The sequence below is a fragment of the Triticum urartu genome, chromosome 7 (genome assembly GCF_003073215.2).
Source record: "Triticum urartu cultivar G1812 chromosome 7, Tu2.1, whole genome shotgun sequence".
Taxonomy (NCBI): domain Eukaryota; kingdom Viridiplantae; phylum Streptophyta; class Magnoliopsida; order Poales; family Poaceae; genus Triticum; species Triticum urartu.
The window spans coordinates 638994790-639007324 of record NC_053028.1 but is presented as its reverse complement, the minus strand read 5'-3'; the positions used below and the strand labels follow the sequence as shown (position 1 = coordinate 639007324).

The following is a 12535-nucleotide window of genomic DNA, read 5'->3' as shown; positions in this document are numbered from 1 at the left end:
TTTCCATCATAATCTTCGATCAACATCCCCACCCCCTGAAAAGCCATGGGCCTCCATGCATAACTTTCTTCCAATCACCAAGACAGAACATCTGGAAAATAAACAGTTTTTCTCCTGCCTCCCTGTACTTTGGGACTTGTGCGAGCGACCAGATTGACTTCATGCACTCAAACATCGACGATGAACTGAAAGGGCGAGTCGTGTTCACCTTCCCAATCGCCAACCATCTCGCGTCCGCTTCAAACTTCCTCACATCTTCTTCCCCCACCACCACATCATCGAGCTCGTCATCCTGAAGATCCAGATGCTGCAACAGCTCCTCCAGATTCTTCCCGGTCCATCCCGCCGACGATGATTCTGCGCGGCTCGCCATCTAGGGTTACTTCGGTGGAAACGATGCAGATGCGCCAGAGAGCCCAATTCGACCCCCCTGCCGATCAGGAGGATGATCCGTGCAAGGGTTCGGCCGGCGGTAGGTATAACGATAAGATCTCTCGACGGCGATGGGATCGCCGCCAGAGCCTAAAAACCCTAAACGAGAGGGTAGGTTTAGTTCCCTGGATATTAGTGATTTCGCTTAGACACCAGAAAACTGACTTGGCACACACTGCAATGCCTAGGTGGGCCGGCCCACCAAAGCACAACGCAGTGAACAGTCTCGCAAAAATTACCGCTGAGTTGGCGCACACAACAATGCCTAGATGGGCCAGCCCACGAAAGCACAACACAGTGAACAGTCTCACGAAAATTACCAAGGATTCAAACAAGTGGGGATGGGGTCTTATCCCAGCTTAGCTAACCAGTAGAACCGTTGGACACATGCAATTAATAATGGCGCGAACTGAAGACAGGCATGGTCGCATTATTTAATGCACAATACCGTCTATCATAGTATCACTTAGATTTTTGAATTATTTGAAAAAGATCGTGAATTTGAAAAAGTTTATAAAAAGTTCATCGTTTTTATAAAAGTTCTGAAACTTAAACAAGTTTAATCGATTTTGAAAAAAGGTCAACGCTTATGAAAAAAAGTTCATCAATTCTAAAAAGAGTTCATCAATTTTGGGAAAAGTTCATCAAATTGAAAAACATTCATCGAGTTTGAAATTTTTTTATCACATTTGAAAAAGGTTCATCGAATTTGAAGAAAAGTTCATCAAATTTGAAAAAAGTTCATCAAAATTTTATAAAAGTTCATCGAATTTTAAAAAATATTCATCAAATTTTAACAAGTTCAATTAATTTTAAGAAAAGTTCATTAATCTTGAAAAAATATCATCAAGAGAAAAAGATGTCGATTTTGAAGAAGTATTCATGAATTTAAGAACAGTTAATTGAACCACGAAGAAGAAGAAAGAAAAAAAAGCAAAAGGGAAAAAGAAAAAAAAGAATAAAGAAAACTAGAAAGAAGAAAAGGATGCAAATATCTATTTATGAGCCCAGGCTCATCTTCACCCGGTTAAAAAATCACAAATAATAAAACTAAAAATCAAAGAAATCCATTTTTCTTGCATGGTAGATAATTTGGTGTGTGAGGTGCGCTCCAAATTTCAGATTATAAGGACATATGAGTAGCTCTCAGCAAAAAAGATAAATCGGGTCAAAACAGTACATGAACGGTAAGCTTTTTCACAGACCCCAAATTTGTCTTTTGTACTGAGATCTACTCAAATGTCCAAATGAGCAGAAATTTGGAGCGTACCTCACACACCAAATTATCTACCACAATTTCTTTTTGGATTTTTTTTACTTTTTTTTGAACTTTTTCTTCATCGCGGGTGCAGATGAGCCTGGGCACCAAATCGCTACTGCTGAAGGATGTTAGTATTCAAATGAGGATCGGTGGCGAGATGAGTAGCACATCCTACTTGAAAGCCGGAGGTCTCAGGTTCGAATTGCAACACTGCAGTTTTTTTTTATAGTGCATTTAAAAAGAAGATGAAAAGAAAATCCTAGATGGGCCAGCCCAGCGCGGAGGCGCTTCAGGCACCCGTTAGCAAAATCGACTGTAATTACACTATGGGTAATTTGGACGGCATGAGGGAAAGCTCCAGAACCCACATGCCACACATTCATTTATGGTAAGATTCATTGTTGAACTTGATTCTCTAAAAGGGCCAGAGAGAACGCAGGGGAGAGCTGCGAGCGGGAATCACAGAATCGCACAGCAACGCCAACAGTGGAGGCCTCCGGGACCCGGCATAGCGAAGATTCATGTTGACGGAGGTTTAATAAGAAGTGGAGATAGGGGAGCTGCCGCAACAGTGTGTAGAGACCATAACGGCATATGTTCCCGGGCTCTTCTGCCATGGTCTTCTCCAGCATAGTGGACCCAGCTAGACTCGAAGCCCTTGCGTGCCGGGAAGCTCTATCTCTCGCGCTTGGTCTGGCGGTGGGTAAGATCATTATCGGAAGCGACTGCAAGACAGTGATTTCAGATATTAGAATGGGCACTGAAGTCAGGCACACTCAAGAAGAATCAAAGAGATTGTAGCCCGGTCAGGAGATTTCACTAGCTGCGATTTCTTTTTGAAGGTCGTTCGTCGAATTGGGATGCTCATAATTTAGCTAAACTTTCTTCTAGTTTAGATTCTGGTCGCCATTTGTGGTTGGGCTTCCTCATGATCCCCTTATCATTTCTATAAACCTTGAGACTCATCAATAAAGTGCGGTTTACCACCTAAAAAAAATGCAAAATCGACTGTAATGGGCGCCTGAAGCCCCAAATAGGAAACGCCTCCCTTTTTTTCCTAAATATAATTATTTTTAGATATTTCAGTAGAGACTACATATAGATATATATAGATATATTTTAGAGTGTAGATTCACTCATTTTACTCCGTATGTAGTCCATATCAGAATTTGTAAAAAGACTTATATTTAGGAACGGAGGTAGATTATATGAAAGGCAAGTAGTAAATGCCTAATCAAAAGAACCCCATAAATGTCAATTCAAATGGTATCATATCCACCTTATCAAATATTTGATTATCATTTAATGGTTTCCAAAATGACAAAATGAAGTTACTAGATTATAATTTATCATATTCAAGCCTAACAATATAAATACACATGTCTACCAACTCTTGTCTTCTACATCTCAAGTGACCAATCCAGTATTCACCATGGCACAAAAGGTGGCAGTAGTAGGTGTGTATATGCTCCTATTAGCGGTCCTCTTCTTTTATGGTAAGTAACGAACATAGTACCAAAGCATTACTACAATTTTCTTGTTGTCAACACTACTACAGACTACCTGGTCCTTGTGATGGTATAACATGTATGAACTTTTGCATACCACTGAAGTATCAAAATGGGACATGTGGTTTTACTGGAATACGTCCTGGTGATGTAGTTTGCTATTGCTATAATTGCGGGGAAGAGACTTCTGTTGATCAACTGGAGTTGCCGCTATTAGGGGACCCAAGTAGAGAATAAACATGCCACATATGATGGACGCATCGCCACTAAAAGGTTAGTGCTCTTAGTGAGGTCGTCATTTTTAGTATCAAAATAAATTGCCGACGTTTGACAAATAGGTTGGCAAGAACTATACCAATATTATGATTATTCTAGCAGTTGGTGGATCTACATGGGCAACCCTGATTCACCGGCAGCAAGGTCCAATCCCCCCTACTATACCATAGGCTTGAGTCTATCCATATGCATCTCGTAAGAGCATCTACATCCGCGGACAGTGACTGAACAATCCCCAAATTACCGCCTTCACAGCCGTGTATCTCAAATCTGATACCCTATAACTCTTTGTGATCAGAGTAATGGTGGACTTTACACGGTTGAAGCAAGTTATATACAACTTTGTTGAAATTAATAAACTGTAGAGAATTAATAATAGAACTAATGGGACGTAACAGTGCAATGGGCTGGTCACCCGGTGCACTGAGCAAATAATAACTATAACAGATCTACTGGGCTGAGGCTCATCTATAGGAGCGAGCGGAAGCTGCAAAACAGTGCTCGCAACAATAGGTTGCTCGGATCTGTACGGGCCATGCCAACAAAGAAGCCGAAATCAATAATTGATGAGTACTCATTCCAAAGATCACTCTCACCTTCCCAGGTTGCGACAGGTGGCGCATTGCATGTGCGTCACTTGTCGCAACCTGAGAGTTTTTTCTTTTTTTCTTAGATCCGTTTATTCAAAATGTTTTATCTCTTGAACCGTGCGTCCAAATCTCGAACCGTTTTCATTGTTGTATTTAATAAATTGATTTATTATTTAACTGTTTGTGACATCTTCACATTTAATCTTTCAGGCATAAAACAAACTATGTTTGATTTGTAATTTTAAACATAGTCTCTCTATACTATAATGAGGCCATACAAAATATTTTTAAGTCATTCAGAGCTCACTTGATATCTATTTGAAAAGTATCCCCATTTATTGCATAAATGAGGTTTGCACTATGAGTGATGCCTAGTCTTGTGCTAAAATTGTGAAAGAATTTGTGTAGCTCCCTAATATCACAAGAAGAGTGTATCCAAGGTCTGGGGGTGAGTCTCGGACTAGAACATCAGAAGGGAGAGGGGGTTTACTTATTCATCATTTAACAAAATGGTAAAATAAAATGTCCCAATTAATTATTTAATTATGCAATGAAGATGATATAATAATGACGATAATGCATATGATGCGCAGCAATATAATAGACAAATATATATATAAGTTATTACTGCAGACTGTTGCACCTACACACGGCCCAGACATATGGTTACCAGTGACCTCAACAAATTTCACTTTGATGCTGACTTCCACGGTGTGTAAAGTTACTACCTCCAATCTGGTTTACTAGGTCCCCTGTTATTTTGTGCTAAAGTTTGACCAGAAATTTAACTAATAAAATATAAACTATACGCCAAAATTATACAATGAGAAAGTTGTTTCAAATACAAACCGGACAATATACTCTTTCTGTCATATAATTTATATTTTGTTAGTTTTATATACAACCGACTGAAAATACGAGGGGGGGGGGGGGGTAATTAACCCGGACGAAAGCTAAGGGTGGCTTATAGCTCTTTGTGTTATGGCCCACCTTACTTTCACATTGGAGTTGCACGTGTGGTGTGCTTCTATCAGATATGTGGCTCCCAGCATATACTCCCCCCGTCTAGAATTACTTGTCACCCAAATGGATTTATCCCTGGATACATCCATTTGAATGACAAGTAATTCCAGACGAAGGGAGTAGAAAATACAACCTAGTACATCCTTACAATATCTATAATGTAGATTTGGTGCACTCGCGGAGTTTGCAGGTGGAGTATTTTGGTCTCTTTGATGCGATACTTTGTTTAATAATTCCATGAAGTTAGATTCTTCACTAGACAAAATGATCAATTTAATTGTGTAAAGTTTATTTTCTTAAATCCCCTTGGAAAGATCTGTATATATATAGCTTTCGCGTCTTGCCGATGCAAAAGGATAAACGCGCCAAATGTTACATGTAGTGAGTTTAATCAATTGTTTCAGTTTATCAGGAGATGAGATTAGTGAGGGGAGAGTACTTACCTCCATAGATTGCAACCGACTGGCATGATTAGTATTTTTGTTCCTTTAAAAAACTGAAACTATTTTTGCTCCTTTAATTAAGAACAAGGGATTTCATCTCTGTTTGTTTTTGACACCCAAGCTGATCATGGGGCGAAACGCTTCTTATAGCATCATTAGCAAGACCCGACAATATGACTCACTCGATACAAAAAGAAGGCATCTTCTGCTCCCACAGAAAGAAACACCAGCCCTATGTCTTTGATTTCCCCCTTTTCTTTTGCCAATTAAGCGTTCCAGTTAAGCTCGTCGGCCCAAAGTGGCAGCGACGACATGAGCTGCTGCATCTCGAGGCCGAACTCATCGTCCGTGGTGACGACGGAGGACGGCCCTGGCGACCCAACGCCGGTGCCGAACCACTCCCCGGATATCGACCCATGGGCCACGCCGAACATACCGGAGGTCTCGTTCTCCGCTGCGCTCGTCGCCCTCCTCATTGGCGGCTTCACATCATCTGCATCAGGTAAATGAATTTCCCAATACATGAAACAAAATGTGAGTCACCGATCGGATCAGTCAGAGTTCCTAGTTTGGTTCAAAAATCGAAACATGCTACCCCTGTTTTTATTTAATTTGCATATTATTTTGTTCGGAGTCAAACTTTACAAAAATTGATCAAAGTTATAAGAAATGATATGAACATTTACAATAACAAGGAGTATATTATAATGTGGAAATATATTCAATGGTGATGCTATTGATTTGGTATCGTGTATTCCTTCCGTTCCGAATTACTCGTCGCAGGTATGGATGTATCTAGATGTATAAACATGTTCAAAGCTACAAAGTTTATCTTGAGACCAAAAAAGTTATACCGAGTAAATAAAAATGAAAGGAGTAGCTTAATTTCGCTGACTAATAAACATTGTCTGTGTAATAATTTGGTTGAGGAAATGATTTATGCTACTGTTTTTGAAGTTAATTGCACGGAACTATCACAACTGGAATTTGTATTACTTTTGTAATCTTTTTTGCAAATCAGCACCGATTATGTTCTGGATGTCACACATTGAGCTGTGGGGCCATTGGTCAGGCTGACATGGGAAAAATATCCACATGGACATGGTTGACTCATCTCTCTCTCTCTCTCTCTCTCTCTCTCTCCCATCTTCGTCTCTCCCTCTACTCTGGTCCTATATGCCCCTGCCCGAGCGAGGGCATGGCGCGGAGAGGATATAGATTCGCCTCCAGCATCTATCCGAACCCGCTGCTCCAGCAGAAGGCCGAGACGAGCATGTGAGGTCCGGTGACTCCATCAGGCCGAGAACGGCCTCGTCCAATGCCCAGACGCACACGGTGAGGGACTGCACTTGCTCCCCTGTGCGGAGCGCGCCCACGTCACGCCCGCACCACCAGCACTGTGTGTCTATGTTATCAGCGGCAGCGGGCCGTGCGCCGGTAGCCCTCCGCCGTCGGGTAGGACACAGCGACGCCGTCCGGGCTGCGCGAAAATGCTCTACTTCCGGACTGCGTTGCATCAGTGGCGCGGTCCTTCCGGCGTGGACTCGCGCGCGGCCGCTCTTGGCACCATGCAGGCCGACAGCGAGGAGACGGTGACCGCCAGCCGGAGCAGAGCATGGATGACACCGCGGTGTCGGGGATAGTGAACACGGGGCCTAAGGTAAGACAGAGGAGTCAAACATTACAACGTGGCTATTTCGCGACGTCGGCGCTGTCATATGGGCCCCACCGGTCAGGAAGACTGTCAAGCGTTCATCAATGCCAATTGCAATGCTCTGTCCCAAACCCGGCACTGATTTGCAAAAAAATAAAATGAAGAAGAAAAAAGTTTACTACCCTGAATAAAATGGGTGGTGCATTTTACCTCCTGATCTATTTTTTGCCTTCTTTTACCCCAAACAAACCTAAACCGGACAAAACATCCTCCGGACTGGTTTTTCTCCACCCGTTGCTGATGTGGCACTAGTCAACGGTGGTCTCTCTCTCTCCGGGTACACCCGCCAGCGAGCCTCCTCCTCAGCTCCCGCCTTCTTCTTCCCCGCTTTGCCGCCGCCGCCGTGAGAGCACTTCTCCAGGCTGCAGCAGCCTGCTCCCCGTCCTCCTCCTCCTACTCGTCATGCTGCTGCTGCGTACCATGACCACGACGACTCTCTCTCCTTGCTCTAAATGCCATGGCCGGCGCTCCGTTCTTCAGATCGGCGTTGCTGAGAACCACCGTGGCCACCTGAGACCACCGTCAACGTCGGCCTCCAGTGTCCTCGACTTGGATCCCGCCGCCCTACCACAGATCCATGTTCGTCGTCGCCGTTAGTCACCTAGCACCCGTCCCCGTCGGGCCCCGGCTTTAGATCCGGCGAGAGCCATGATGTTGGAACCGGTCTTTCAGGTAGTAGTGCATGCACTAACGTGTGTGCTGCTGCTGCGCCAACAGCCCACGATTTGCATGCTAGCTTCTAGGAGTGGTTAGCCTGTGCATAACTGTGTTAGTTAGTCTAGCCGTGTGCGTGTGTTATCTGTGTATAAGTGTACACACAGAGGATAATACAATTGTGAGTTCTTCCTCACTTTTCTTTCCTTCATATGCAGTCGCCGCCGTGCAAGCTCCTCTGCCTCGCCGCCAGCGCCGAGGCCGACGGTGGCGTCGCTGGACGGCAGGGAGGTGCTGCAGGAGGCCCGGAGGTGGCCGGCGGCGATCTCCTTGTCGGAGCAGAAGCGATGAGGCGACCGACAGCGGAGCAGCGCTAGGAGTGAGATGTCGCCAGCGTGGAGGGCTTCAGCGGTGACACAACGGCGCGGTGGTGCTCAGACGCAGTCGTGCATAAAGGAGATCGGGGGCTCAGGGCTGTTGTGACCTGGAGAGAGAGAGAAACCTGACAAGGGGGCCACACCCGGGTCAAAACCACCGTTGACTAGTGCCACATCAGCATCGGGTGGAGAAAAACCAGTCTGGCCGGAGGATGTTTTGTCCGGTTTAAGTTTGTTTGGGGTAAAAGAAACCAAAAAATAAATCACGGGGTAAACAGAACCACCCAGTTTATGCAAGTAGTAAAATGGACTTTTTTCAATGAAGAATGGCACCAATTCATTAACCTAGCCTCAGTTTTGGTAATTAATTATGTGGATCAACTCCTGTCTTTGCGAATTCAGATTTCAGAAAGAGCAGCGAGATGGATGAATGCACTGACCGATGAGGAAGTCCCATTTCCCGCCATGGTGCGCGTCCTGGCCTCCGGGAGGGAACTGCGAGGTATCGTCGCTGTCGCTGGCGCTCGAGACGCCGCCGTACATGAGATCGGGCATGGAGCCGGCCCTGCACACGCCATGGTTGGGACGGGGGAGTTGATGGTCGTCGACGCCGAGCAGCAGCGCCTCGAGCAGGCCGTCGCCGCCGCCGCTGCAGCTCGCCGTCTCGATTTGGTTCGAAGGGAGCTCGCGCGGCCTGGCCGCCGTGGCCGGCAACGGCGGGAGCCCCGCAGCCCTCATGCCGCCGTGGTGGTGATGGTGGTGGTGGTGGAACGCCGGCTGCGGGTGCTGGTGCTGTGCGGCGTGGTGGCGCATCTGCATCCCCTGCATCTGGTTGAGGAGCGGGTGGTGCTGGTCGATCAGCGGCGAGGAGTGAGAGTGAGAGGCCGGTTTGGTGGACGACGGCGGCCTGGGAGGCAGCGCGAACGGGTCCGAGAACGGCGACGCCGCAGTGTTGCCGTCCGCGTCGGCGAACGGGTTGATGTTCTGGGCGCGCATGAGGGCGATCTCCCGCTCGACGTCCGGCGGGTAGAGCGACTGCCCGGCGCGCTGCCGGCGCTTGAGGCGCGTGTTCCAGAAGTTCTTGACCTCGTTGTCCGTCCTCCCCGGCAGCTTCATCCATCACACGTACACCGCCATGCATGCATGCAACATTGTCACTTGTCAGAGATGGATCATACTCATGCGACACAAGATCCATGGAAGAAGAAGAGGTTAGGTTTTGTTGGCACGTACGTGTGTTGAGATGCGCGCCCACTTGTTGCCGATGAGGCCGTGGAGGCGGAGGATGAGGCGCTCCTCCTCGGGGGAGAAGGGGCCCTTGCGGAGGTTGGGGCGGAGGTGGTTGGCCCACCGGAGCCGGCAGCTCTTGCCGCAGCGCTGCAGCCCGGTCTCCCGGCGCACCGCGTTCCAGTTGCCCTCGCCGTGCCGCCGCACGTGGTCGAGCAGCACCCGGTCCTCCGCCTGCGTCCACGGCCCCTTCTTCAGCCCACCGCCGCCGCCGCCTTCCCCCACCCCGCTCCTCGGCACCGTCGTGTCCATCGCCGTCGCCATCTCAGCAGATCGTCTTCGTCTCCCCGCACCACTCCTCCTCCTCCTCCGTGCTCGCGCCGCGAGGTGTCGTCGGTCCTTCTGGTCTTCTCTCCTCCCCTCCCGGCCCGGACGTCCAAGAGAGAGGGGGGAGAGAGAACTGCAGGCGATGTCGGTGTCGGCGCCGGCTTACCTCCAGCGCATGGCCCGGCGGGCCGGATGAACGAGCGGTCGAGAGCTGGAACGAATTGGGTTGTTGTCGATCGTCGGCTCCTAGTAGACGGACCGATCGGTGGGAAAGGAAATGATCAGCTCAGGTTCCCGGCGAGGGGAACACGGAGAGCTGGAGCGCGCCCTGCAACCCGGCAAGGAGAGGGGGGCAGAAGGGGGCAGGCGGTGGGGATGGCGAGGGAGACGGGCGATGCATGCAGCTTCCCGCCGATCGCTCGCCGCCGCGCGTATGCGGTGTGGCGCGCGCGCCTATTTATGTGTGCCGCTCCGTCTCTCGGCGCATCCGCATGCATGCACGGCATGGCGCCCGCGCGCATGGAGGGTGCCTTGGATCTATCCAAGTTTAGGCATGCTGCCTTGTTTAGGAGATTCCAGTGGTGGACTCGTTCTCTCGGCAAGAAGAGCTGCAATGGACTACAAGCTTAACATCTTTTTCCTATTACAGAAAAACCCCTGCAAAATTGAGAACATTTCAAACATTTATATTTCTACCGCCGGAATTGCTGATTCTCAATTCTCAGGCAACTTGAGAGCCCTTCGACCGATTTATTTTTACATTCTTTTTTTTACGAGGGATTTATTTTTACATTCGCGTTCGTGCAACTGCCTTCGGCACAAGCTGGGGAGAGCTGAATCACGCCGGGTGGCCTTTTTTTAAGGGGTAAAGGTTTATCCATTTCAAAATGTTCATCAGAATACAAATAGTATCAGCAATCGAACCAGGCCAAATATGTCGCCTACAGTCAGGTCGATGAAGCTTTTGGCAGCATCTTCAATTCTGCATCATTTTCATCGGAAACTAAAAACTTTGTTGGCATGACAACTTAATTTATTTTGATGGCAACTTAAATTACACGACCACAACAAGTAAAATACACCGTCTCGTTTTGTAGTGGACATGGCAAATTCTTTTTGTGAGTCTTTTTACCATGTATGATTCTTTTTCTGTGGTGGGCCATGGCAATTGTTACGTGTGTTTGTTCTTTTTCTTAGATTCACTATGATTTTCTCAAGTTGGGCCTTTTCTGAGGGGAAAAGCTCTCATTCAACCGGCTAAACATTCCAATGCATCTTCCACCTTCCCTAAACAACACGTGTCTCCTATGGTGCACCCACATCTCCCTTTTAATCTTATCTCTTCAGCGACCACTTCTTCCACTCATTTTTCTCCTCTTTTTTGCAACCGCCTAGGCCATCGGCCATCTACGCAAACCACCATGTTGTTCGCAAGCGCCGACGGACTTCCCAAGTCCAACCCCCGGTCGTGAGAAATGGTGGTGAGCGACGGAATCACCCGAAGCTGCGAGCGGCACCACCACCACGACCAGAGATGGCAGTAGTCGTGATCTGTCGCGGCACCACCACACGAGCGACTGCCATTCGACGCCAATGGAAGCCCGACCTTGGCCGGCCATGGCCGCCAACACCTCAAGCTCCTCTCGCCGCCGGCACTATCTCCTTCATGCTACGGTATCTGTTTGCAAAAATAGAGTTCTGCAACATGAATTTTGTTGCAAAAAAAATTCTAAAATATGACCCCTGTTGCAAAAGATTCTGCAATCGATCTTTAATTTTTTTGCAACAATAATTTTGTTGCAAGAAAATTCTGCAATAAAATCTCTGTTGCAAAAAAAATAAAAAGGTGTAGAATCCTGTGATCTTTTGAATTTCCGCAACAAGATCTCTGTTGCGAAAAAAATCTACAACAAGACCTTTGTTGTAAAAAATAAAAAAAATACACGCTTGGATGATTGCAACAAGCAGGCTGTTGCAGAGGGTTTTTTGCAACACCACTCTTGTTGCAAAGGGCGAGCTATTTACTTGGGTAGATCGGACGACCGTTAACGTATACATCTAGTGGTCAGAGAGGCGGCGGATCTTTTTTCATTATCCGCCGGCTGACGCGTAGTGTCGCCCAGTCACAAAGGTCAGGTCCCTTAGTTTTTGACAAAGCTAACGTCCACACGTGTGGTGGGTACGAAATCCGCCCACACGCCCTATAACACACAGATTGTGCCACGTCATCACATGCATGCATGTGAGAATCTTTTTGGATTTTCAGTTTTTAAAATGTTTTATCTCTTAAATGAAAAATCCGATTGAAGATTCGTTTTCACCATTAAATCCCTTGCAGTGAGATCTTCGAAACTAGATCTCATATCAATATATTTCGAAGAATTTTTGGGGGGTTAAAAGTTGCCATGTTTATTGCACATGAATTGCCATGGTGTTTACACTGAAGTTGCCATGAGATGTTTCAGCTATTTTCTTCTACATTTAAAAGTAACTTTTGATATTTATAAAACGGAGAATTAAGAAACTAGACTTGCCACGAACCATAAACTAAAATCGCCATGATACATGCACTTAAAATTGCCATGGTTCATACAAAAAATATTTTTCATGATTAAAGTACTGGAGTTGCCATCATCAAAATACTAAAATTGCCATGCTCTACAAACTGAAATTGCCACATGGCAACTTTAGTTTAAGCACTTT

The 12535-nt window shown here is 46.7% G+C and overlaps 1 protein-coding gene across 1 annotated transcript; it reads right to left on the bottom strand.

Moving 5' to 3' along the window:
- Window positions 1-8683: 8683 nt before the first annotated feature.
- On the bottom strand, window positions 8684-10240 carry LOC125519266 (transcription factor MYB97-like). Its single transcript, XM_048684128.1, has 2 exons — window positions 9512-10240; window positions 8684-9388 (listed from the first exon to the last, which is right to left on the bottom strand). Exons 1-2 carry the CDS (start codon window positions 9827-9829, stop codon window positions 8684-8686), a joined length of 1023 nt encoding a protein of 340 aa, XP_048540085.1. The 5' UTR covers window positions 9830-10240.
- Between the last annotated feature and the right edge of the window lie 2295 nt (window positions 10241-12535).

Excerpts from the sequence above, each read along its gene's own strand:
- LOC125519266 (XM_048684128.1), bottom strand. The coding sequence starts at position 9,829 with ATGGCGACGGCGATGGACACGACGGTGCCGAGGAGCGGGGTGGGGGAA. Across the intron at positions 9,389-9,511 it reads GGGCGCGCATCTCAACACAC|CTGCCGGGGAGGACGGACAA; the intron begins GTACGTGCCAAC and ends TGATGGATGAAG.